The sequence below is a fragment of the Eptatretus burgeri genome, chromosome 18, assembly GCF_056783735.1.
Source record: "Eptatretus burgeri isolate ZD-2024b chromosome 18, Ebu_testis_v1, whole genome shotgun sequence".
Classification (NCBI taxonomy): Eukaryota; Metazoa; Chordata; class Myxini; order Myxiniformes; family Myxinidae; genus Eptatretus; species Eptatretus burgeri.
The window spans coordinates 40,073,005-40,100,698 of NC_140978.1; the positions used below are offsets into that span (position 1 = coordinate 40,073,005).

The 27,694-nt window shown below is 44.8% G+C and overlaps 1 protein-coding gene and 1 long non-coding RNA gene across 2 annotated transcripts in view; one reads left to right on the forward strand and one right to left on the reverse strand.

The window, feature by feature from the left end:
* LOC147008947 (uncharacterized) overlaps positions 1–22,600 on the reverse strand; it is a 53,915-nt gene extending 31,315 nt beyond the window's left edge. The window contains exons 1-2 of the long non-coding RNA XR_015053318.1: positions 22,532–22,600; positions 14,234–14,319 (exon numbers count right to left, since the gene is read on the reverse strand). This is a non-coding gene — a long non-coding RNA (uncharacterized LOC147008947). The remainder of the gene's footprint in view (positions 1–14,233; positions 14,320–22,531) is intronic.
* LOC147008946 (tectonic-3-like) overlaps positions 1–27,694 on the forward strand; it is an 80,938-nt gene that overhangs the window by 48,852 nt on the left and 4,392 nt on the right. Inside the window, exons 11-13 of the mRNA XM_085864237.1 lie at positions 14,632–14,769; positions 22,023–22,164; positions 25,773–25,940. Of these exons, the coding sequence (XP_085720363.1) occupies positions 14,632–14,769; positions 22,023–22,164; positions 25,773–25,940 (448 nt within the window). The remainder of the gene's footprint in view (positions 1–14,631; positions 14,770–22,022; positions 22,165–25,772; positions 25,941–27,694) is intronic.

Genomic DNA, 27,694 nt, shown 5'->3' on the forward strand with positions numbered 1-27,694 from the left:
ACGTGGAGAAATGGAGTATTTTTGTTTTGCTCGACGTTACGAGTTTATTTTAACTTCGATTTTAATTTTGTCTTCGGTTTTTGCGATCGCTAAGGACGCTTAAAACTCGGTTGTCGAAATTCTGGTAAAAATCGGATGTTTTGGAGACGTTTTAAGATTGTATAAAAAATATTTCACTCGACGCGTCACGGGTCGTCCCATGATGCAGCTCGCTCGAGCAGACGCGTCGTTGAGTTACGTTAAGGTATAATTCCGTGGAGAAATGGAGATTTTTGCTTCGCTCGACGTTACGAGTTCGTTTTAACTTCGATTTTAATTTTGTCTTCGGTTTTTGCAATCACTTTGGACGCTTAAAACTCGGTTTACGAAATTCTGGTAAAAACCGGATGTTTTGGAGACGTTTTAAGATTGTATAAAAAATATTTCACTCGACGCGTCACGGGTCGTCCCATGATGCAGTGCGCTCGAGCAGACGCGTCGTTGAGTTACGTTAAGGTATAATTGCGTGGAGAAATGGAGATTTTTGCTCCGGTTGACGTTACGATTTTTGATGGTTTGATACAGAATCATCGTAGAAACTTCTGGTTTGCGTCGCTACCTTCTCTCAAGACAGCTTTTATTAGACAAGGTCAGAGGTCAAGTTGACGATTTCGTAAGTACCAGTCTATGACTGCTTGTTTGTTTGTTTGCTTGTGTGTGTGTTTGTGTGTTTGTTTGTAGGCACGATAACTCGAGAACGGAAGAAGCTACCAATGTCAAATTACACCACGTGATTCAAGAGGGTGATGGCTTGCGCTGATTAGATTTTGGTCAAAATCGGTCAAAGATCAAGGTCACAGTGAGGTCAAACATAATTCTGTAAATTCGTGTGGAGAAATGGAGTATTTTTGCTTCGCTCGACGTTACAAGTTCGTTTTAACTTCGATTTTAATTTTGTCTTCGGTTTTTGCGATCACTTAGGACGCTTAAAACTCGGTTGTCGAAATTCTGGTAAAAAATCAGATGTTTTAGAGACGTTTTAAGATTGTATAAAAAATATTTCACTCGATGCGTCACGGGTCGTCACGTGGTGCAGCGCGCTCGAGCAGAGGCGTCGTTGAGTAACGTAATGGTTTTCCGTGTGCGTGCTGATGGTGTTTTCGATAAAGATTGTGTTTAAAAGTCATTTTTTTTTTATCTCAATAAAGGTTATCGTCGCATGCCTGACTCGCTAAGCCGTCGGATTATGTAAAGATTGTTGGTGGATGGCCGAATATTACGGTTTTGTGACTTTGATAAAATAATTATAAATAATTGCGTGGAGAAATGGAGTATTTTTGCTTCGCTCGACGTTACGAGTTCGTTTTAACTTCGATTTTAATTTTGTCTTCGGTTTTTGCAATCGCTTAGGACGCTTAAAACTCGGTTGTCGAAATTCTGGTAAAAATCGGATGTTTTGGAGACGTTTTAAGATTGTATAAAAAATATTTCACTCGCCGCGTCACAGCTCGTCACGTGGTGCAGCGCGCTCGAGCAGAGGCGGCGTTGAGTCACGTAAAGGTTTTCCGTGTGCGCGCTGACGGTGTTTTCGATAAAGATGGTGTTTAAAAGTCATTTTTATCCCAATAAAGATTATCGTCGCATGCCTGACTCGCTAAGCCGTCGGATTATGTAAAGATTGTTGGTGGATGGCCGAATGTTACGGTTTTGTGACTTTGATAAAATAATATTAAATAATTGCGTGGAGAAATGGAGATTTTTGCTTCGGTCGACATTATGATTTTTAATGGTTTGGTACAGAATCATCGTAGAAACTTCTGGTTTGCATTGCTACCTTCTCGAGAGACAGCTTTTATTAGACAAGGTCAGAGGTCAAGTTGATGATTTCGTAAGTACCAGTCTATGACTGCTTGTTTTTTTCTTGAAATGATTTATTTTTAAAATATCAAAGGTTTAGTATAGACAAAGAACAATTTATTTTTAAGCATAAAATAAACATTGCCATTTTGATCTAATACTTCCGTGTTCGTTAGTAAATAAAATTGTGTTTAGACGCGTGCTTCGTTGAACAATGACTCCTGAGGTAAATGCTCAAATTTTCTTCAAGTTAAAGTTTGACCACTAAATAATATTAAAATTTCGTGTCTTTTTTTTTTCATCAACCGCTGTCACAACGGGAACCCAACGGGTTCACGGGTCGTCTGGTATTATTATAAACATAATACCTTACAAAGAGAATCCTTGCGATAATTCACGGAACGGTGTTTGTTTGTTTGTTTGTCACAATACTCCTCTTACAGTTCTGGACAATTACGTCCTGACTTGCTGCATCGGATCAGCATGACCTCAATTAGTGTATGGGGGTGTTTTTTTATCTTTGCTGGTGGTCTTGGAGGGTGGGGGAGGAGGGGATGCAAATTCTCCATGTAAATGTGTATCGTGTAGCACCGCTCCAGATGGGGGAGGACATTACAAGTCCTCACCATTTACAGAATAGTATTACTGTCCGCACGTTTTCTAGTACAGTGATGTGTTTTGAATTATAAGCAGTAGGTATGTTTTTGCTTCCTGCCCGAAACCCAGGTTTTTAAAATTTTATTTTCGGGAGGCATTAAGGCAGCTGTCAGTTGCCTATAAACCGCCCAACTAAAGGCATGTATCAGAATAATGTGTTGCATGCTTGGAACAAGAACGCCCATAGGGTGGGCACTCTGCTGGTATAGTTCTAATGCAGCACATTGAAATTGATAGAAGCTGAGTCAAACTGTCAACAGCTATCATATTCCCCTCAGCACTTGCCCCGCCCATTCAACCTCAGTGCCCGCCATACCCACTCAACCTCAGCGCCTGCCCTACCCACTCAACCTCAGCACCCACACTACCTGCTCAACCTCAATGCCTACCCCACCTGCTCAACCTCAACGCTTGACCCGCCCATATTCAGAACCTTCCCATGAGAACTATGGTCTCTTGCCACGCAGTCCTTCTGCGTGCTAATTATAACTGCCGTGCCTCATTGAGCTTTACTAGCATCCATAAAGTCTGAGAGGCTCTTGAGTCATCACTCTCTCACCACGTCTGCGCAATTATTTCAGTAATGTATATCAATAGATCTAGACTTTTCATTTCCCACTGTTGAAGTCTGCTTGTTTATTAATGTAAAATACGAATAGTTCATTCGTTTTTTTTGCTCCCCCCCCCCAATTTTTCCGCTCGAGGCAAATGCCTAGTTTGCTTAGTGGTTTTACCGGCCTTGAACCCCATGCACGCGTGTTTTGCATCCTGTTTTTGCCTGTTACATCCTTTTCCGTTCAGTGTACTCGCTCTTTCACGAGCCTCGACTATGTATCCAAAAAAACCCCAACTTCAAACAGCAGAAGAACATGCGGCAGGATGAGGAACACAGCAGGCTGGAAAACACAGTAGGCAAGAGGATTGGTAGGCTCAAGGGCATGCTGGAGTTAACTTACTGGGAGAGCAAGTTTTGCTCAAGGGCAAAATATGCAGCAACCTCCGTCTGTCTCTTCTTCTTCCTCCCTCACTCAAATTCCCTCTGCTCCTCCTTCGCCGAAAGCTGTTTTCGCCTCCTCCAATCATGGAGCGGGGCTTTAAACCAATTACGAGCTATCACAAATTTCTGTTCCAAGCTGCCACCAATATCCGCTCCACACTTGATGACAGGCATATCATGCTGAGAGGATACTTAGTTCCTTCTCTCTTTGTTGGTGGGAGAAACATGATGTCCCGCCTTGTCACACAGAGGAGAACAATGAGATAAACCACTTTACCCATTGCTATTTCTAAAAGCATAACATCCCGACTATCTTGCACTTAACATTTTACAGTGACTCCTGAGCCTAAAACTAAACACGAATACACACGGCATCTAAGACCTTAATTTAAGAAGTTCTCTTCCCTCAAAAATGTAATATTATCAAACTCTTATATTACATGTGCACCAATGATTCACTGTGCAGGCAACAGAGTAACTGTGCAAGATATTTATAGACATAAGAAACCTAAAAAAAACTCAACAAACAACATTGGAATGAGATGTCAGTTGTGGTGAAGGTTTGCATTCAAAGAAGGGAGTGATTGGACAGGAAGGAAGCATGTTCTATACACAGGAGAAGTGAGACGGGCAAAGGAGTGAATATACAAAGATAGGAATGGCATGGAAAGGCACTCAATAGATTAAACGTTTCCATTAAACCTGATCGTCCAAAGTGAAGGTGATGTGTCGGAGGCCAGATGGATTGAGACGAGACGCAAATGTTGGCTTGCCTGGAATATTTTCAACTGGAGGGGCAATTACCTGGCTCAGTCCTTCCATTATCACCATCATTCATTGTTGTCTCGAACATTGGGAACACTTAATCTGGCTTGCGTGTATTACGACCGTCCATCCTTCGGCTAAGTTTCTGTGTTTTTTTCGCTGCAGTCCTTCTTCTGTTCCACTCTTTTTTTCTGTGATTTAATATTGTTGCAGTTTTGGAGAACCCTGGAGAGTTAAATTAAAGATATAAAGGAACCCTGGCGTTTTGAAATATCCATATCATTTTGTTTCGTTAGATCACCTCTCCCCTCATATCAGTGGCCAGAGAAATGCATTGTGTTTGTGTAGCAGGTTCGAATCCCCTCCCTCCCTTGTAACTTTTCTTTTATCTCTTTCCCCATCTCTCTTAATCTCTCTCCTTCCCACACCTCTTTACAACGCATCCATACACAACAAACAACACGCTTTACAAAACTATATTACACCTCCAAAACTCGCGATACGTGGCGTCTGCATCATCATAGCACTTGAGTACCAATCGGACCCATCGTAGCGCTTGGGTGCCATTCAGGCCTGTGCGATGCCTGCACTGAATAACCAATAAGCGAAGCTTAACAGCATTGGCCTGCCACTCAGGAAGCTGCATGGGGAGCTGCCCAGGCCACGCCTTGGTCGGGGCTTTATAAATCCGGGGTGCGCAGCAAACAGGGCCGTGTATATTCAGGGAGCAGAGAGCTAAAGAAGTCCTCCAAGAACGAGCTGAGTGAGCATGAGCCGCAGTGCAGATGGGCCTTGGAGCGGTCGACTCATTCAGAGCAAGGGTACTGACATGCATTCATGATTTCCTCTACCCCATACAAAGCATTTACTGCATTTCTCCCCACACTGCGCCATTACATCATCGCCCTCACTTCTTTCACCCCCCTCCCCTTTTCACGTTCGGACCACATAAGCCCGCAGGTTTGCGTCGGGTGACCGAGGGGTTGCAAACAAACCCCATCTTCTGTACCTCTCGATCTATCAACCTTACTTGTCTAACTTCCCGGAATGAATGAGGTGCCTATGTCTGTGGATTTATGTGTAGGATTGTCTTCGGGTCTTGGATGCTAGGGCTGATGATCTTTCTTTTGTGAACGACATTCTTGTAAATACATGCCATTTGTTGAAGAAGACCTTTCGTTTCTCACCTGCCAGTGTCTCTCTCTCCATTGGTTCAACACTAGTGTGTAAATGGTAGATGGGAGTTTTGCCCCACTGATTTGCTACGGTTACAGACCAGCCGATGTTCCAATCACGGTTCCGCTAGGCCGTGCTTGAACTAAATAGGAGTGGGGCGCTGAAAGTACGGTTCCCTATCTGTGGGTGTGGTTAACTTACTGTAGAGGTAATGCGGGAATTGGACACGAAGGCCCTACGTAAGTTAATTGTATCAGATCCAATGGTTGCTTAGCAACCCATCGTGCTGCAGAGTTATCTGTGGCTCGTTGGCTTCAGGGGGTCGGGAAGCTGGTCCGAGAAGCCCCTCATGACCTAGCCAGCAAACCCGTAACAGTATTCTCTCTCCTGTCCTTTTATTTTCTCTTCTTTCTTAATATATCGACCAACAATGCCTTCCTCTAATCATTTATAAAAATATTGCTGGGATAAAATAAGTCACATTTTCATCTATCTACTCCTACCTCCTTGATTCCTCTCTAATTTCCTGACTCCCCTTCCATCACTTCTCTTCTTTCCCCACTCATATTCCATTCCTTCCTCTTCTTCTCTATCCTTCTCTCATCCCCATTTTCCATCTCCTTTTTCCCATTTCTGGTTCTTATTTTGTATACTTTGTCGAGGCTCATGGAAAAGCCAGAGCAGAATGGAAGGGGAAAAATGGAAAGGGGGAAACACCAACAGCAGAGAAGTAGTAAGAGTGAGATCAAGGGGAGGGTGGAGAAGGACACATTGGGGAGAACAAGCTGCACACAAACTAAATGAAACACAGTAAGGAGAGGAAGGGGAAAGCAGGGATGAAACTGAAAAGAACAAACCAACCGGAAACTAACAAACAAAAGGAGGTGACTGAGAAGGGGAAAAATCACAACAATCTCGAAAAGGGCAGTGCTTAGGAATGGGGTCATTTAGGGTATTAGAGATCATGAGCATGGATGGAGGATGACCTGAGGTAATAGTGACAGCTGTCTTGAAGCACGAGAGGGAAGAATGGGACTGAACAGACTGGGGAAGTTGGTTTTACAGGTTTTTTTTTTCTTTCATAATATACACTGTTGAGGCTCGGATGAGAGCTAACACACAGAACGTACAACAAGGGGAGCAGGAGACAACAGGGGTGGGAGAGGGACGGAAAAAACAGTTTGGAACAGAGACATGAGGAGATCTGTGGAAGGGAGAGGGATGGGGCAGGGTACACAGGGTAAACAGCATGGACACTACAGGGACTTTCAGGAAGGAAAGCAGGGAATTTGAAGAGGGAGGGTTTGGGGTGGATTAGCGGGGGTAGAACAGATCGTAGTTTTGGATGGGGAAAGATAAGAGATGGTGGTGAACAGCTGTTTTGAAGACCTGGATGGAAGAGTGGGATTGAAGAGATTGTGGGAGTTGTTCCAAAGGCAGGAAAAAAGAGGAATGAAAGAGTGAAGGTGAGCAGTGATTCTTGATTTTGGAAGTTTTACCAGAACGGGGATGCTGGCGGACCTTGAGTGCCCTGCGTAAGTATGGGGGGTTTGGGGGGGGGACATATCTCAGACAGAGCAGGGGTGGGGGGTGAGACCAGAGAAGAGACGGTAGAAGACAGACAGACCACCGACCTGCCTGTGGTGAGAGAACCAAAGACTCATCCTCATCGTGGGAGATACCAATGATCCTAAACGCCTTGGTTTCCATAGCGTGAAGCCGAGAAAGGTGAGAGGCAGGAGCACCAGCCCAGAGGGAGGGCAGTACTCCATTAGGTTGTGGATGAAAGCTTTGTATGTGGTCAGGAGCTCAGGTGTGCCAAGGAACAACTTTGCACGATGGAGGATGCCCTGTCGGCGACTGGCTTTGGAGGTCATCTTGGAAATGTGGCTTTCCAAGAAAGATCATGGTAGATTGTGAGACACAGAAGCTTGAATGAAAGGACTTCTTCAAGAGGATTGTTAAGAAAGTAGATGGGGGGGGGAGGGGAGGGTTCCAGATAATCCTTTCGGAAAGACATAGTGAGAGTGTGAGATTTGTCATTGAAAGGTTGAAGGACGTGTTCCACTTGTTGGACCAGCTTGTGATTTTTATCCAGATCTGCAAAGAGTGAAGAGGCTGCTGTTTGCCAATCTGAGGGATGACAGATGGTATGGCAGAGGGTGGAGTCATCAGCAAAGAGATAAAGAGGATTTTCCAGAGTTGAAGAGATCATTGATGACAACCTGAAAAAGCACTGCCAGAGCACTGCCTTGAGGAATTCCAGCCTGGACAGGAAGAGGGGATGAAAGAACTCCATTTAGGGCCACACGTTGACTGCGACAGGAGAGGAAGTCTATGATCCATGAGTGGAGATTTTCTTGGATACCACAGAGAGAGAGTTTGGTGAGCAGGACAGGATGCCAGACCGCATCGAAGGCACGCGATATTTCAAGGGAGATGGCTCTGATTTCATGTCTGGCATTGAGGATCTCCATGCATTGTTGGGAGAGCAGAAGCAGTATATCCAGGGTAGATTGACCTGGTCTGAATCCAAATTGATGGTCGGAAATCAAGCCATTGGAGAAGGGGAAGGCTTTAATGACTGAAGCGATGATGGATTCCATAACCTTGCTGATGATTGGCAGAAGGATGATTGGTCTGTCGTTGCAGGGATCTGTTTTTGTACCTCTTTTTTATGCAGGGCAGTAATGTTTGCTCATTTCCAAGCAGATGGCAAATGACCTTGTGCGAATGAAAGGGTGAATAGAACATAGAGAGGGTGAGCAAGAGCAGCAGAGCAGGTTTTTAGGACATGTGGCCTGATGCTGTCTGGACTGGTTGCATAATCTGAGTTGAGGTTTGACAGCAAGCTCTCCACCTTGTCAGGAGAAAAGGACACAGAGTCCAGGAAAATCTGGGTATGACTGGGTAAGGTGGGTACAGAAAGCGATGGGTTTGGGACACAAGATTTATAAGCAAACACGGAGTTTAAGCATTCAGCCTTTTCATGTGCAGTGTCAGCTGTGCAGCCATTTGAGGTAAGGGGATGGAGGGGCAACATACAACTGCAACATATTTAACGAGACACCACCAGGATTTGGAGGAGAGAGAGAGGTTTATGAGTTCAAACTTGAGATTCGAAAGATGTTGTTTTCTGGTTCTCCTGAGGGTAGACACACACTTGTTCTGAGCTTTGGGGAAGGAACTGAGATTTCCTTCAATTGGATTTGCCTTCCATGAGGTGAAGGAAAGTTGTATCAGGATAACCGCCTCGCCACAAGCTTCAGTGTACCATCGGCGGGAGGAAGGGTGGGACAACTGCAGACGAGGGGGGATAAATCTGTGCATGAGTGAGAGCAAGTTTCTTTGAAAGAATTCCCAGGACGAGTTTATGTTGGAGAAAGTAGCGATAGGAGACCAGTCTAGAATTTTGATGGCTTATTGTAGACCCTGCCAGTCAGCCTGAGTGAAATGCCAGATTTGACGGTGCTGAGGTGGTTCTCTAATAACAGCCAGAGAGATGTTTACTTTGACAAGCATGTGGTCAGATGAACTGATTGGAGTGGAGGAAGAGCAGCAGATATTTTCAGGGAAATTTGTCAAAATCAGGTCCAGAAGAGATGGAGTACCATTGTTTGAGATCCGGGTCATGAAGTTGACCGATTGAGTCAGTCCCAATGAGTCACAGAAATCCGTTGCTGAAGTGCCATGGCAGATGAGAGAGTTACTCACACCCAGCCAACTGGCATGATGACAATTCAAGTCACCACATATGAGGAAGAGAGAGTTGGGATGAGAGGATAGAAGTTGGTCCATGTTTTCGGAGCGCGAGGTGTAAATGGAGTCATCACTATTTGGTGGACAGTACAGTACACATATAAACATGAGGTGGAAGTGGTGGGGAAACCTGGTGGTGTGGAGGAGAGAGGGCAGTGCATGGTGAGTGAGGAATAGAGTCGTTGATAAAGAGAGCAACTCCTCCACTAGGATGAGGCTTAGGTCTGTCATACCGGAGGAGGAAGTCACCAGAGAGATACTCGGGAGTCAGAGGCGTCTTGATGGAGGAAGGTTTCTGTTAAGCACATTATGTCTGGTTTGTCAATGGCCACCTGTGTGGGAAGATCTGTCAGGTTTGAGTTTGAGGTCCACACTGTGAAGGAAGAGGGAGGGGAGGAGGTTTTGGGTGCAGTGGAGGGGAGGGGGAGAGTAGGACGAGGGAGGAGTGGGGAGGTAAGGAGAGTTGTTGAAAGAGTGTGGGGGATTGCAGAGGATCTTGGGGAGATGTCCGGATGAGGAGGAGAATGGGCTCGATGGTGATGGGTTGGGGTACAGTGGGGAGTAATAAGAGAGGGAGCAGAGAGCAGTTGAAGATTGGAGGAGTTGGAGTGAAGAGATGGAAGAGAGAAGGTGGGGGAACGAGGCAGCTTTGTGGATGTGACCGGTGGCAACTTTGGGAAAGGGGAGTGAGAGGGAAGATTGGAGGGAGAAGGGTGAGAGGGGAGAGTTGAGGGAGAACAGAGAATGGTGATGAGGTTGCTTTGAGAGGGAGGGGAGACAATGAGAGCATGCACGGCCAAGGTGCAGGAGGGTGATGGGGAGAGTCGATAACAGGTAAGGGGTGAGGAGGAGGTAGATTTAAGGAGGTGGGGTGAATTGGAACTGATGTTGGAAAAAAAAGGATTGGTGAAACACAAACATACATTGCAAACTGGGATTTAAAATATTTTTAAAGTCAGAGATGCGATTAAAGACATTTCGTGAGAGATGCAATGAAGGAGAATTAATTAAGAGAATGGAGAAAAGAATCATTGGAACAGTGGGACGTTTTTGACATGGGATGAAGGAAAAATTTAATTGCAAAGTCTTTTGAAGAAAAGAAGAAGAAGAAGAAGAAGAAGAAGAAGAAGAAGAAGAATAGTGAATTATGATACAATACTGAGAACCACACGTGTGAAAGAGGAAGTTGTAACATTTTAAGAGACCGTTTAAAAAAAAAAAAAATTTTTGATAAAGATTGCTTAAGGTTAAAGAAAAAAAGAACAAATGAGTGGAGGGGAGCAGTGAACCTGGATTTTGGGAGTTTAACAAGAACTATAGGGTTACTGCCAGACCGTGTGCACCCTGCAGAAACCTGGGAGGGACAGAATCAAGAGAGGGCAGAGTATGCAAGACCAAAGAGGTGATGGTAGAACACAGAGAGGCCAGCAACCTGCCTGCAATGTGAAAGCAACAAACCGAGACACTCAGCTTTGTCACGGAAGATCCAAATGATATTGAAGGCCTTGCTTTTCATGGCATCAAGAAGAGCAAGGTGTGAGACAGACCCTCCAGCACAAAGGGGAGAGCAGTACTCCTTATGCTGTGAATGAAGGCCTTGTAGGGTGTCAAAAGTTCAGACTGGCCAAGGAAAGACCTTGCCTTATGAAGGATGCCCATTCGGCGGCTGGCTTTGGAGGCCATCTTGGAAATATAGTCTGCCAAAGAAGATCATGGCTGTTGGTGAGGCCCAAAAGTTTGAGTGACTTAACCTCTTCAAGTGGTTTGTTTCGGGAAGTAGTTGGGAGAGTTTCCCAGATGTTCTTTTAGGAGAGACAGGGTGAGTATGTGGGATTTGCCCGAGATTCGTTTGAAAATTATAAACCTTTGTTCATTGAAAATTCATTAAAATTTTTTACAAATATCGTTTATGAACAAAACAAGTCTGAAGACGACGATGGTTCACGAGCGGTATTTGACGATGTAGATTGTTTCAGAAGTCAAGGATGAGACAATGTGATAATGTTTGACCAAGTTATAAAAATGATCAACATGATGTGGTACGAGTGACAGGTTATTCGCTGCAAAATGTCGAAAACCCGGTTTCGTTCAACAACTTTCAAAATTTGACCTTTGCATAACCTTTAAAGGTCACAAAACAATGTTGTGGACATTAAAATAAGAAAATAGGATACGTGCTATAGCTTATTGGAGTTACTTCGTCGAAGAAGGTCGAAAACCCGGTTCGATTCCCACAACTTTGAAAATTTGACCTTTGTGAACTTTCAAGGTCAAAGGTCAAGGATTATGACCTTTGGTGCAAAACTTACTCTGGAACATTCCAGGAACAATATAATGTCATATAGGCTATATGGCATTTCGCACTCCTCGGATTATCCATACTTTGATGAAATCAGCGTAAAAACAAACTTGAAGGGGGCGCCACGGGCAAGGTGTTCGAGATAGAGCAAAATAGTTTCAAGACTTTAGGTGGGGAATGACCTCAAGATTATACATAAAAATATTGTCATCCTAGCTCTCAAAGTTTGGGCGGTCGTATGATTTTTATGTCAAAATTCGCAATTTTCTAAGCTCGTGACCTTGTAACCTTGACCTTGGGACGGAAATGAAAAATCGAGCTCAGTGGGGCTATGCAGATGCCATTGGGCTAACCAAATACCGAAACCCCTGCCAGATTCGACAAACCCCTCGGAGAAGATGGATTTTTATGTAAATGCAATTTTCTAAGTTCGTGACCTTGTGACCTTGACCTTGTGACGAAAATGAAAAATTGAGCTCCATGGTGCTATGCAGGTGCCATTGGGCTAACCAAATACTGAAACCCCTGTCAGATTCGACAAACCCCCTAGGAGAAGATGCAAATTGAAATCAGCTACCCCCTAAAAACACATGTTTTTTGGGCGTGGCTCCACCCATAATGGGCGCACCACGCCCATTCTCAGGAAAACACAACTAGATCATGATATAAACCTCCCACCAAAATTTTATCAGGATCGGATCAAAACCCACGGAGCTATGCTCGGGACAGACAGACAGACAGACAGACAAGCCGGTAGGCGGACATGGGTAGTCGACTACCCAATATAACCTGATGCGATGGGCCCGTTCGATGGGGAATGACCTGAGGAATTAAGCACAAGAAAAATTCATGATTCTAGCTTCAAGGGTTAATGCTGCAGATTGTTTTTTCGTTAAAATACCCCCACATTTAGAGGTTTTTCGGCCGTTGCTCGGCAACGGAGGGGTCCATAGCGACGGTTCTTTCTCACACATAACTAGGACATACCATGAACCTACCATACCAGTTTCATGTATATCTGACTCATAGTCTCTGAGATATAACGAACTTCATTTTTTTATTGTTTTCGACCAGGGTTCATTCAAAGTCTATCTTCTCCGACAGTTTTCATAGGATCCGGCTGGAAATTTTTGACAATATGGCTGAATGTACTGCCCACAGTCGCTCGTGGCCCGATTTTTTATTTTCGAAAAAATAATTTTTTTATGATTTTTCAAAATTTCAAAGTCCCTTTGCGAGGCAACGGTTGTGTCCATAGCAACGGTTCTCATTTGCACACAACTCGGTCATGATATGAACCTAACAACCAAGTTTCATCGAAATCGCCATTGTATTAACGGAGCACTGGACCGAACAGACAGACAGACAGACAAACATATCGACGGAAAAACTGATAAGGGTAGAACAAATTTCAAAAATGTAAATTTTTTTTTTTTCGACTGGATCCAACAGACAGACACACAACAATAACGAATATAGTGGTCATTTATTTTTTTCGTGAAAATTTTTTTTCGTGAACCAATAGTTTTACTGACTTTTTATATGATGGGCTGACATCATGGCCTAGAGGTACACATGCCCATCTTGAAGTTGTCTACCCTGAGTTTTAATCTTGACCCAGCTAAGAACTGTCATCCCGGTGTTTCACAGGCAGGGTGATTCATCAATGTGTGTGCCGTCCCTTTGGTGGACGTTAAACTGGGTGTGCCACCTGCCAGCATTAGTTGATGGACCTTAAAGATCCCATGGTGCCCTTCGTGAAGAGTAGGCGAGTTATTGCAAGCACCATGAACAAATCAGAATTCCCTGCCCTGATCTAAGTCGGAGTGGCGACCCTTCCAGGATTGTAACTCGAGCCATAGAAATTGCTTCGGCGGCACCGACGCTCCGTATAGGGCATGGTTCATGATGACGATTTTATTTCATGCTGGTAACTTTTCACACACCTCACATTTCGTTACTTCCTCAAAATGGCACCCTGTAGTTTTTCTTCTTTTTTTGTCCTGTCTTCCTGTAATGAACCCTTCTCCTTCATTACCACCCGCACGCAAAGTGCAAAGCGGGGTTAAGCAATTGGTTCACTTCTGTCTGTGTGTCCTGTCTGCAAACGTCAGTTTATGATTGAGAAATGACTTGCTTTCAATTGGATGTTATATTTTGAACACGAATCAGAAAACAAATCTGTAGTTTAGCATTTAGCTCTGCATTTGTCCTGAATATGCATGCACAGAGAGGGGTGAGATAATTTTTAATTATTCCAAACAGGAAACTCACTTAAAGGACACAAACAACAGGCACAAAGAATTCATGGTGGTAGAAAAGACGATGCATCAACAGCGGTAAAGATCTTAAAAAAAATTATTTCCACAACCTTTAAAATCTTTATTTTATTGCAATTGAATCAAATACTTGAACACTGCAGAACACAAATCTCCTTTGTAGTCAATGCTATGTCATTACCAGTGCAATGTCACAAAACTGCTATCACTCATTTGTCGTTGACACTGTAGTGTACTGTGGTGTATCCCAGCCAATACCTCCTGTTTTTTTTTTTTAACAACAGGAGTTTTATTGACCTCTAATAAAAAAATAAAATATATATTTGATGAACCATACTCTTTACAGAGATTTGGTGTTGCCAAAGCAGTTTCTTGGCAACGATTACACCAGGTGGTTTGCCAGGATCGCTTGTCCATGCTCAATCCTTTCAAATCCAGAACGTCAAGCAAGGAAGCAGCACTTACCATTTTAAAACTCTTTGGTATGACTTGGACATGGTTTGAACCATCGACCTCCCAGACTCGGAGCGGACACTCGAACATCACCAAGTCTGTTCCAATAACAAATATCATCTGTTAATGAGTTGAAATGTTTATTTGTTAACTCAAATACTTCAAAAAGGAACATCAATTCACACAGAAAACACTTACAGCGGAGTGAGAACAATGTTTTCTGTTTTCACGTTTCCGTTACCTTCCTAGTATTTGCAACGATTGAAAATTTCATCATGATGACTTGAAAAAATGGGGATGGCAATTGATCTGCTTCGTGAAAAGCAAGACTAGCAATGTGCGAGGCATTTGGCTGTGATACCACCCTGAGTTAAACTAATTGCGTATCATGTATGTTGTCGTCTTCAAAGCGGATCGGTGTTGGTGCTCTTACCACCTGCCGGTCTCTCGGTTGCTGCTCCTCCACCTCCGGGGAATTGCGAGCTGGCAGCAAAGAGTCGTCGGATGGTTAATTTTAAAGAAGATATGAGAAGTGGTTGTGTGATCAGGTAGGTAGGTGTGATTGTGAATGAATGGTGTGTGGTGGTTTTATTTATTGTCCATCTATTCCTGGATCTCTCCTGATTAAGCTTCATGAATGACCTACATAGTGATTAAATGTGCATGCAACAGGTCAAGTGACATTCTCTTTTATTTTTATTTCCTTTAACAAAACTATAAGTTCCCAAAGCTTGCAGACTCTTGCACCTTGTCTCCACTTGCAAGTTTCAAATGTTTCTGGCAGAATAAGGTTGAGCCACACCAAGACCCTTGTTCCCTTGAGCATGATAGAAGCTCAAAGAAGTCATTATTTCATCACAAATCCCTGCCTATGTGTGGTTGTTTCACTAATTCCTGTTAAACCAAGCACTATAAACCTGACATCTGTGATTACCTTGCTTACAAAATTGTGCAAATTTTTCTAAACGAGAAATGCCTGGTCCCTCAAGGAACAGCCAGGGGGGCGGCAGGAGGAAGGATGGCGGTGGCAATTGGTCACATGGGTGGTGGTGTGTTAACATTCTTGTTGTTCTTTAATGGTCACAATTATTCCCATGTTCTTGTCAAGTTGGCCGTGGGAAGCTTGGCCCAAGTCTATCACAAACCAGCTGCCCAGGTTTCACATTCGATTAAGGTCAGCGCAGGAATTTGGAATTCGGTCATAACTCACCTGCTCTTCGTGAAGGACACCATGGGATCTTCAACGTCCATCAACTAATGCTGGCAGACGGGAAGCCCAGTTTAACGTCCATCTGAGGGACGGCACACATTGATGAATCACCCTGCCTGTGAAACACCAGGATGACAGTTTATAGCTGGGTTGGGATTCAAACCTAGGCTGGACAGCTTAGAGGTGGGTGTGCATTGCGAATGGGGTTCTGCATCGAATAAAGGTCACAATTGGGCCGTAATGTTGTCACGGGCAATATCACATGTCACGCTTGAAGCCATGGCTGGGAGAAATGACATGTGAGACCTCAAGATGTGTTATAAACAATCCATGAACAGTGCACAAAATCTTATGTCGAGAAAATTCTGAGAGGTAATGGGATACTTCATTCATGCATAAAGACTCATTTGAGCACCTTACCCAGAGGCCTAGCAAGTTGAGATGGCTCGGATCCGTGAGTCTGTGAGAAACACGCTAAGCATAGAAAGCCTCAAGGACGTTGCGTGAGTGTTCCATCATCAATCAGCTTGTAGAGCACTCACCAAGTGGCTAAAGCACTCAAGCAAGCACTCCATTGAAATGGTTGAGAAGGAACGGCTGGCTTGCAAGCAATAGCAAGCTTCTTGGTAACGGAACACACCCCTGCTTTGCTCCAAATTTCCTTCAGTTGCGATTATTTAAAAAGGTAATCACATGTTAGTAAAAATGGACAGAAGGGTTTGTGGTTATGATATCTTTAACTTCTAGTCAGTACTTTGCCCCACATTTACTGTGCCCGGTACTGTGCTCGAGAGTCATATTAGATCTGTAACCTACTGCAGGTACCATATAAACCTGTACTAACCTGTTTCATTATTGGGTTGTCTGCAACTAAATCATCTCCCCCACCAGGTTTCCTCATGAGGAAGGTGTCTGATATGGACACCCATCAGGATTAAAAACAAAACTGTCAAAGGGCGGAGGAGCTCTTTGTGAGCCAACAGCCATCCATATGTAGTGCCCAACTGTGTCTGTGGACGTACTCCTGCAGTTAGGTTACTTTTTTTTAAAGAAGGTTGGTGGCAGGATTTGCACTCCTGCCACCGTAAAACCCTTCACTCCACAAAACACAAGAAAAATGCAAAGAAATTTGAAAACCAACTCCGTGGGAGAACCTCCTGTTCAGCTGCCCTCTGTTGGGAGACTGCCCTCAGCTGCCCTCGGAGACTGGATAGTGGTGAGATCATGGCGGGTGGTTACACCTACTATTGGTCTGGTCGCTCTGATGGTTCCCATGCCCAAGGAGTTGCTGTAACTGTGTCCAATAAGCTGACTCTAATGATAATTGAGGTAACACCGGTCATTGAGCGTATTATGAGTCTAAGGATTCGTCACTCCTTGGGTGTCATTTCCCTGGTCTGTGTATTTGCTCCGACTGAGGTGAGTGTTCTCCCCATGAAAGACATTCTATGCCACGTCTGTAGTTGATCAGTGCCCCAGACGAGATACTCTTCGAGTCTTGGGGGATTTGAATGCATCAACTAGAACTGATAGTGTTGGTTATGAGACATGTGTTGGTCCCCATGGGTCTGGAACTGTGAACCAGAATAGCACTAAATTACTTGACTTTGCAAGAAGTCATGGACTTTGGGTGGCTGGTTCATAGTTTCAGCACCCACAGGCTCATTGCTGGATTGTTGGTCGCTGGAGGATGATCCAGAACTGCAGGGTCTACCAGAGTGCTCAGTTCCTCAACACCGACCACAAGCTTGTGGTAGCAACTCTGAAGTTGCAGCTTAAATCCGGGAGAATGGTACCATCTCAGCCTAGGCTGGAGGTTGGCAAGTTCAAGGATGAGAGGGTGACTGAGGAGTTTGCGAACAGGCTGAGTGGAGATTTGGGGGGTCTGGGTGTTTTGGAAGATCCTGAAGAGTTATGGATTGCCTTCAAGACCACCATCCTTGATGTTGTCGGTGGATGTCTTAGAACTTACCCTCAGGCGAAGAAAATATTTGTCTCTTGAGGGACATTGGATACCATTGACCAGAGTCACAGGGCCAGGCTTAATGGCAGAGCTGAGCTGTTCAGGGAGTTGAGGCATAAAACTGGACGTGTGCTGAGGGTGAACAAGGAGGCCTATGTGCGAGGAATGTTTAAGGGGGTAGAGCTTCACACGTGGTCAAGTGATTCTCATCCTGCTTACAGGGGAATTCGCGCATTGCCTCCCTCCAAGCCCATAGCTCGGTGGACTGCAGTTAGAGGAGTGGGTGGTGGGCTCTTGACAGAGGAGTCCGAAGTGAAGGCCCACTGGGCCAGTTACTTTGAGTGGCTGTACCATGCTGATCCACCAACTGTCAAGTTGGATGTCAGGGGTATCACTATCCCTATTGCTTACCCTCCAATCAACTGTGATCCACCTTCGTTTGTGAAAACACAGGCTGTGGTGAAATGGGGTGAAGCTCCAGGGATCTGTGGCATCCATGCTGAACTTCTCAAGGCTGGTAGAAATGATGTACTCATGTCGTTGCATTCCGTTCCGTTCTGTCTGGAACACAGGCATCATCCCAACTGACTGGAAGAGGGGCCTTGTTGTCCCTCTCTAGAAAGGGAAGGGTGATCGCCAAGACTGCAATAACTACCAAGGGGTGATGCTGCTCTCAGTGCCGGGCAAGGTAGTTGCTCGGATAATTATTGAAAGGGTTCGCCACCATCTGCTTGAGCACCAGCATCGAGAGCAGTCAAGCTTTAAACCAAACAGGTCAACGATTGACCGTATCCTTGCCCTTCGGGTCCTCACCGAACGCAGACGATAGTTTCGGCAGGGTCTGCTTGCAGCCTATGTTCATCTCTGCAAAGCATTCAATTCAGTGAATCGGGATGCCTTCTGGAGGATTCTTGGTCTCCGTGGGGTGCCACAAAATCTGATTTGTGAACTATACTCTGGTACTGAGAGTGCTGTGAGGTGTGGTGGTTCCATCTTTGACTTATTTCCAGTTGTTACTCAAGTTCGTCAGGGGTGTGTACTGGCTCCCTTACTTTTTAATGCTTGTAAGGACTGGATTCTGGGGAGGATGTCAGAGAGATCAAGCTGTGGTGCATTGTTTGGGAATGTCAAGATCTCTGATGCAGTTATCTTTGCAGAGATGAGGGATATCCTTATGGACACCCTCGAGGCACTGAATGAGGAGTCGGAGCCGCTGGGATTACGGGTTTCCTGGGTCAAAACTAAGATCCAGGCTATCAATGACATCTTTGATGCTGCTTTCTTGTCTGTGCATGTTTGTGGTGAGGACGTTGAGGTCACAGAGAGATTCACTTTCCTTGGAAGTGATATTCATATCTCTGTTGGCTGTGAGCCAGAGGTCAACAGACATCTGGGTCCGGCCTGGGGAGTCATGAATTCACTCGATCATGGGGTGTGGTGCAGTCAGTTTTTGTGCAGAAGGACGAAAGTCTGAGTCTTCAGGTCCTTGGTGCTTCCAGTCTTACTCTACGGATGTGAGACTTGGACTTTGACCAGGTCTCTTTCGAGAATCCTTGGCTATCACTGGTTGGACTTTGTGTCCAACAAGTGGTTGCTGAGAGAGACTCAAATGAGATTTGTTACCTGCATAGTCTGTGAGCATCAGCTGCAGTTGTCCAGACATGTGGCTCGTTTTCCTGACGCTAATCCTGCTCACCAGATTCTCTCAGCAAGGGAGCCTCGTGAGTGGAGGAAGCCAGTGGGCCAACGATGTTCCTCCTGGTTGCAGCAGGTTGATCGGCATCTCAAGTAGATGGGGATGGGCCAGGCATCTGCCTGGGGCATGGCCAGATGGAGGCCCCTGAAGTACCGGCGGAAAGTGGACACAGCAATGATCTGCTCCAGTGCATGTTCCCATTCCTGACCCTGACCTGTTCCCCACAAAACACCCTATTTATTTACCTTAAGAAGGAGTTCGTCGTCCAAAGCAGAAATGCCCCTTGGGGAGGAGGGCAGGTTAAGTCACTACAACCTCTGTCGTGTGACCCTTCACCCCGCTGGCATGTTTGGATGAGATCTGATCAGTAACGACCAAATGTATCACGGTCAGACAATCACCAAATTGTGCATTTTAGTATGATAAGGAATCAGCTGCTGTGGCCTCCATGTTTATGAGACTTAAGGCCCGGTCACACCTTGACGTTTTAGCCAACGTATGCCGATTTTTGAATTTTTTTTCTAAAACGCTGGCACACGTTGAATACGTTATCGGTAAGTTTTGATAACATTGAGAGCACGCTGAAAAACACTGCCATACGTCGTTGTACGTTGGCTTTAAACGTTGTACTTTTTGGTTGTCCTCAAATTTTTTCATGCTTGAAATTTCACGACGTATGCCGGCGTATGACTCACACGTTCCGCTACGCTGGCCACAAGTTGTATGCACGGTATGCGATCGTTGACAGACGTCAACACATGCTACTTGTAAGTTAATCATAAGTTGAGACACGCCGAGGTAATGTTTAGCGTACCCGAAACTTATTTCTAACCTATGATTAACGTGTTGTTGGCACGTTACGCGATCGTTGCCACACATCGACAGACGTTACTTTTAAGTTACTCATAGGCTGAAAGACGTCGGTATAATGGATCGTCCTTGCGTCAGCGTCCACGGCCACGGCCAGGACACTTATTTGCAGCATTCTTCAAACTTTTCTTCGGCATGACGAGGATGTTCACACTTCGATGTCTAGCTTGGCTATGATTCCAATTGTCCATCGGCAGCGTCTATTTAAAATAGTCGAGTTTGAGCGTTTTAACACGTTCAGAAGAAACGCTTCAAATTTCAAAACCCCAGCGTCAAAAAACAAAGGCGAGTGACAGCAATTTAAATCGTTCATTGTAAACAATGAAAATAGCTGAGTGGTACCGTTTAAAAGTCGTTGAGTGTAAAAAAAATCCAATTGTTGAGCGCAAGCATCTACTTTCAATAGTGGAGATGCAGCCATTTAAATCGTTTAGTTTATCATTTAAATCGTTAAACGCAAGGACGATCCATCATAACCCACACCCTCCCCCTCACACTCACCTATTACTGCCAACATGAACAAACTACTACTAATACTAATACTGATACTAATACTGATACTGTTACTGCTGACATGGACATCGACTCAAAAAGGACTCGAAAACACTGTTGGGTTCCCCTTTTATGAACACCATTTTTATATACCAATTCCCAAAACCGCTGGTAACACGTCTTGATATGGCAGTTGTAAGCTAGAAACACGTTAATTTTTTTTTTTTGTCGACCGGAAGACGTCATTGGAATACGTCTACATACGTCGATGTGTGTTGGGACTACGTAAAGAATTGGTTCAAAGCACGTCAAACATAAGTTAGAAATAAGTTTCGCGTAAAAAAGACATTACCGCGACGTGTTTCGACTTATGAGTAGCTTATAAGTAGCCTTTGTGGACGTGTGTAAGCGTCCACATATCGTGTGTAAAACTTATCCCCATCGCATGCGGAACGTGTGTCATACGCCGAGTACGTCATAAAATTTTGAACATGTTTAAAATTTCTTGACGTACTCTACTTACTACGACGTATGATAGCGTACTTTAGCGTTCTACTCACGTATACCAAACTTACTCATACCGTATTTGACGTGCCCCAACGTTTGACACATTTTTCTTAGGTCGGCATACGCTGGCAAGATCGCCAAGGTGTGACCGCGATGTTGACACTTCCATTTCTACGGCAGTTATGATTCGAATCGTTGTGCGTCAGCCTTTTAATAGGCTACGTCACGACATCGTCGGCAATGCGTGTAACGCGCTATGCCTAAGTTAGACTATCGTTGGGCATCGGTTGTGTAGGCCGACAACAGGTTCAGCATTCGTTGGTATAAGTTATCTATAACACAACGAAACGTTCTGTGTCCGTTACCAATGCGTTATACATAAGACCAAGTCGCTATGAATACGTCTGAATCTTTTAAAAAAAACATCAAAAGTTCAACGTAAGCCAGCGTTTTACATACATTTTAATACGTTGCCATCGCTGGCTAAAACGTCAAGGTGTGACCGGGCCTTTATCAAAGCAGTTCACAAAATTCATTTTTGGAGTTTTGGGACTGTTAAGGTACATCGTAGAAACAAAAAATACAGCCAAATTTGCTGGCATTTGTCATTAATGAGAAATGACTGTTTACTTGTTTTGGCAGTCTGTCAATATAGCCACCATAATCAAATACCTCAATCAAAGTGCTTGTGATAAAGAAATAAATCTGTGTTCCCTTACAAGGAACTCCAATCCTGGAGGGCTAGGTCATTACATCCTTCAAAGCCTGTGCAGTGATTGCCAACCCATGCTTGTCCATCATGCTCTATCCTTTTAAATGCTGAGCATCAAGCAAGTGAGCAGCACGTATCATTTTTTCAAGTCTTTGGCATGACCCAGCCAGGCTTCGAACCATGACTCACCTCCCAGACTCAGAACAGACACCCTAACCTTTACACCACCTGCTGGTCACAGTCACCAAAATTAATAGACATTCAGACTTGTTTTTTGTGAGTCACTTGGGTATGTTGAATTTATCTTAACAACAACATCAAGGAAGCACCATTGGGGTTTTGCCTTTCCAGGTCTCCCCCGGCATCCTGTCGACTGCTCCTTCAGATGGTGTGCCTTGCTCTCTTTGGTAACCAGCCTCCCAATCTAATCGCACGCTTCGGAAATTCCCTTCCTTCACATCTGCACGACTGGTTACCAGTCCCACTCAATCAGGTAAATGAAAAGTTTATTACAGTCACACCGAATATACATTTATAGCATTTGCCTGATGGATTCAAAGCTTCCACCACCTTCCTTCTCCTTGTATGGCCCATATTCCATCTCTCTTTCCTTCTATCTCTCTCAATCTTCTTTCCCTTATCACTCTACTCTTCCCCAAACCCTCATAAACTCCCTTCCTTCCTTTATCCCCTTTCCGTTTCTTTTCCTCGACTTACCCTTCTCCCCACGACATTTTGATTATGCAGACAGTCCCTAAGGAACACTCCTCAAGTGTAAATAGATTTTTTTAAAAACTCAAGATTATTTCCCTTCAGGGTCTCCTACAAATGTCTGATTTGTCATGAGATGTGAGACAAACCTGAGAAGAATGTCGTGAGAAAATTTTGTTTCAATGCAGTGTCATCACCCTCCGGCAGAATGGTGTCAGTTCCGTCCAGTCGATGCACTTTCTGCTCTACAACACAAGCAAATACAATGAAACTTTCGCACGTGACGATATGAGCATTTTACATGATCGGTGAGAAAAAAACAATTGTTTCAACTCCGTGTTTCAGCTTTTGCTGCAAAAATGAAAAAGGGGAGTTTGTGTCATACATCAAGCGTGGATTTGCGAAGCGTGGATTATACGAAGCTCATTGTACTCCTTATAGACCGACCCATTGAGAAAGAGAAACCGCTTAACACTGGAGACAATGCAGCACATCCTACAATGTTAAATAAGGTGTACGTCTGAAAATCATTCCCCCACTACTCATCCCACCTCCCCCCACGGAGGTGGGGAGATGACTTACAATATTCGCCTGTACACGTGCCACAGCTTCCAAGTGGTTTACTGACCCCTGCTGCAGACAGGGGTGGTTTATTACCCATGGCGTGGGCTGACAGGATGGCCGAGAGTACGCACACTCGCCTCTAGGCTGTCTTACCTGGGTTTGAATCCCGACCCAGCTATAAACTGTCATCCTGATGTTTTACAAGCAGAGGGATTCATCAATGCATGTGCCGTCCCTCGGTTGGACGTTAAACAAGCGTCCCGTCTATCGGCATTTGTTGGTGTAGGTTAAAGATTCCATGGTGTCCTTCACGAAGAGTCGTCAAACTATCAGGTCAGGTATGGGAGCATACGCCAGAGCAGCGCGTCGCTGCGTCCACTTTCCGCCGGAACTCCAGGGACCTCCGTCTGGCCTTCCTCCAGGTAGATGTCTGGCCCATCTCCATCTCCTTGAGATGCCGATCAACCACAGAGCAAATTTTAAATTCCTGTCCTAACTAGCAGAAGGCACTGCATCATCGGCATAGCCGCACCTGCATCCAATGATGCTACCCCACAACCTTGTGCTGCATATGAACGAATGATTATTCACGGCGCATAATATATTTGCCCCATCTTCCCCGTTACCCCTCCTCCCTCCCAGGCTGCTCCCAAACGAGTAGGTGTTTCTCGTGTCAACCGAATTCAAACATCTTTCAGGATGTTTGTATTATTTTGATGATGAGACGTGATATGATACACCAGTGTAAGCAACGATGGTATTGCAAAGCGGTGCACAAACTGAGAAGGGGATTGTTCGGGATGTGTCAGTGAACCTCCATTATTTTAAAGTTGTTTGAGGATTTTCCCAGAGATGACAAGGCACCCATTATCGTCTCGGTTTGTGCAGCAGGTTGTTATTTTACAGAGTTTTAATGCTAATGACGTCCAGTGGAGACATCATTTTTCTAGAAGCAGATTAATTTCATGTTTTCACCAAACGGAATAATCCGACATCCCACAATTCTACCGATGAGGCAGAGAACTTGCGACAGTATGCTGTTTTGTGAAGACTTGTCATGACACACCATTTTGTCTTTCCTTTGGAACAGCCAATTACTCCACCAGAAGTTTTACCCAAAACCTTAACATTACCTTTTTGCAGTATTTTTTAAATTTATTTTTCTAATGGGGAAAAAATGTCCAAGGAAATGCAATGCAGGATATGGAAGTTGTGCCAATCCCGCCCATGCTGCATCCCGTCCAAATATAAAAGGGTAAACACGTACAGCTCATGACAGATCATAATAAATACACCAGCTGCAAGTAAGTGGAGCAGTGTCAGGATGTGCACAGACTAGCTGAAAGCTACTGGGGTCATCATAATAATTTGGGGGCATGGATGGATCGACGTGGAGAGACAAAGCATGTACATGAAAGGAATGAAGGAATAACTCGCATTTGATTAAATGGGGGAATGAGGGACCTGGGGAAGGTGGGGTAGGGGTTGGGTGCTAGATGCAAGAGGGGATCAAGCACATGCGTGCGCACAAACACACAATCAATCTCACACACACAAACACACACACAGACACGGATACTATGAGACCTGATATGTCTCCGCTCCATCTCCTGAAACCCAACCACTGTGGAGATGGAAGCCAACAACAGGAACTTGCGCACGCACGCGCACACACACACACACAACCCTATTTATTGCCTATCTGAGCCATCTCTGATTTTACATTTTATCTGCCTCATTATGCTTGTCTAGTCACGTTTTCAATGAATTTACCTCTCTTACCATATATAACAAGGTTTGTTTTTTTTATACTGACCTCAGACTCATAGATGAACTTGCACTTAAATCTCACGCAGGACTAAGACGAGTAGACACCAGTAACATTAACGACAAGACATTGGTGGACGATGGACAAACATATGACATGTGGGATTTGAGCCTGTGTTACTCACATCTCGAGTCAGAAATTCAGATAAAAACACTAAACAGAGTAATCCAACCTCCACTTGGGGGGTGAAAGTTTTCCAGTTAATGTTTTATTTTATTTATCTTCCACCTGTGCACTCCTGTTGTAACACTCAACACCCTCTCAAAACACCTACCCATTTATTTATAGAACCCCCAACTGGCTTTAATCCCACCTCCAATATATCTCAACCTCCGGTATTAATTATCATCTCGCGTAGACTGGGGCGGGGAAGCTCTACTGAGCTAGGAACATTTTATTTATGTCCTCAAAGCAGTTTATTCAATGATCAACGGCAGTTTCACGGTCTCGGTAGCTCCTGGCCATCTGCAGCCGAGCCCCAACCTTCGTCGTGCGCCGTTCATTTGCACCTGCTAGCACTGCTTTATCTTCATTTAATGATTGGTTCATTGTCAAATGTTTGTTGAGACAAACTACTAATTATTCATTTGTTTTTCATAAAATCTTGTTACGACGTCAAGCATTTCTAATGTTTGCGTACCCTGGCACTGTAAGGCATCGCACGACCTTTTTTTGATCCTCTCAAGTCACTAGACACACTGTTGAGTCTGTTCAATGAGTCGTTTCATTATATCCAAGTGAAACAAATCCGTATCTAATTTCACATCATCTTCCAAACTCACCTGTGTCAGCACAAAGCAACTTTGTCCAAATTTCACCTTCTTTCACCAGACTAATTCAGCTTTGTTCCAAGACTCATTAACTTCTCTCTGCCTGCCAAACGTGCTGATGCGTTACGACTGCTCCAGATAACTTTTCCTTTTTTTTCTTCCTCCTGCATATTCCTATTTATATATTCTTGCAACTTTTCTTTGAATCCTGAACATTTTCTGTCACAGGTGGAATGTTATGCTCGTGCTGAAGTTGCCGCTGTCGGTAAATGTGATAAAACCAGCTGCAGTCTTCCACTCTCTGCTGAACTGCGCTTGATGTGGGATCGAGTTGGATCATTGGATAACCCTCAGTTTAAGCTTCTGGAAGCATCTCTACACTATGGGCCATTGGAAGTGAGGCTGAGACATTTGTGATTCCCTTATTGTTTTATTTTTATTTTTTACATGAAACCGCCAGTTATCACCTTGCATTCGCAGCAGATAGTCCAGTTGCCGCCCTCATATGTCCTTTATGAGACCATGCAATGTTAACTACTGCAAATATTTTCCACGGAAATGTGTTCTATATAGTTAGGAGTGCCAAATTAGCTTGGTTACTACTTGTGCAATGTTGAGCATTTCTTAGAATTCAAAATGGCGGCCGCCACCATCTCAGATGTTGGCCAATTTTCAACTTTTGATCTCGATGACCTAGAGGGTCGTGCAATACCTCTTTCTAGGGGTTTTAGAGTGCGCGGAGTCCATTTCTGGAATTGTTTTTTGAATACGGGGTCAAAGTCAAGGTCAAATTAGAGGTCAAATGTCAAATTTGACCATAAATCAGCCAATCTAATCAGCTGATATAAACCGCTGATCTAAGTGAAGATATAACCCTCTCAGGGCACAGGTTTCAAATCTGCAACAGCTAATTGCTGATTAGCTAATTACCAGTGAACATATTTGTTCATGGCTCATGAGTTTCCTGGGCTGTATAGGGACACTGATGAAGGCATCTGGCGTGGACCTTCTCATGAGCGCAGCATTTGGTGGCATCACCAGCATCGTCAATGGGAAGGCCTGGACCAACGCTCTACGGGCATACCATCTCATCATCACAGTGCTGCTGCAGAGTTTCCACTCGAACAGCACCAAGACATACCAGGAGCTGAGCGACTACCTAGAGACAGCCAGAGAGCACCAGACCGTGAGGCTATGGGTGGACTGCCTTGTCAAGCCTACACTGCTGGCGTTCATGTTCCTGCACGGAATGCAGAACGGTGACTTCCTTCTCCAGCAGCACTGTCTCAAGGCGATGCTGCCGTATTTCTTCATGGCAGGTCACCACAATTATGCCCGCTACCTGAGCTGGTATGTGCGACAGATGGAGCACCTTCCCCAGCATGCCAAGGAGGACCTACTGGTAGGTGCGCACATCTGTCTGCACTCAGATGGCGGGACCGCAGTGCCAGCAGATCAGTTCGGCAAGCAGACATACATCAAGCGAGGGAAGCATGCTGGAGGTATGAAGGGCATTTCGACAAGCGCTGGGCAAGTGGCTGTGTGGGTCAACAGTTTCAGTGTGTGCGCCCACCTCGACATCACCATGGAAGATATGTACAGTGAAGCTGGGAATGAGGAGAAGCCACATGGTGGAGCGGACAGGGAGGATAAGAACAAGCACAAGGAGGAAGGAGAGGGAAGAAGGAGACTGGACGAGGCCGATCGGAGGAAGATCGCGGCAGAGCTGGAGAAGTACACCCACCCCCTCAACGAGCAGCATCCAGGTGTCTATAACATCTGCAACGGCTAAGTGGCGGCTGACACAGTGAACATTCAGGATGCACTGGCCATCGGGAGTGAGCAGAGCAAGCAGTTCTCCGCTTCGCTAAGCAGTGACTTCCACACAAACATAAAGAAGAAGGTCAAATCAATGGAGGCGCTCAAGAAGGCAGTCGCTATCAAGAGGAAGGCCATCAAATGACGTCGAGACACTGTTCAGTCAGCTGTTGGTCGTGGGGCAGCAGCACAGTGTGGAGGTAGCCGACATCTTCCAGTTTGATCTGAGTCCAGTCCCTCCAGCCCTAATCGACAAGTACGGTTGCTTGAGGAAGGGCAACAAGGCTGTGCTCAAGTGTCTCGGTGTCGCGACTCCACCTGCTCCAGACGTG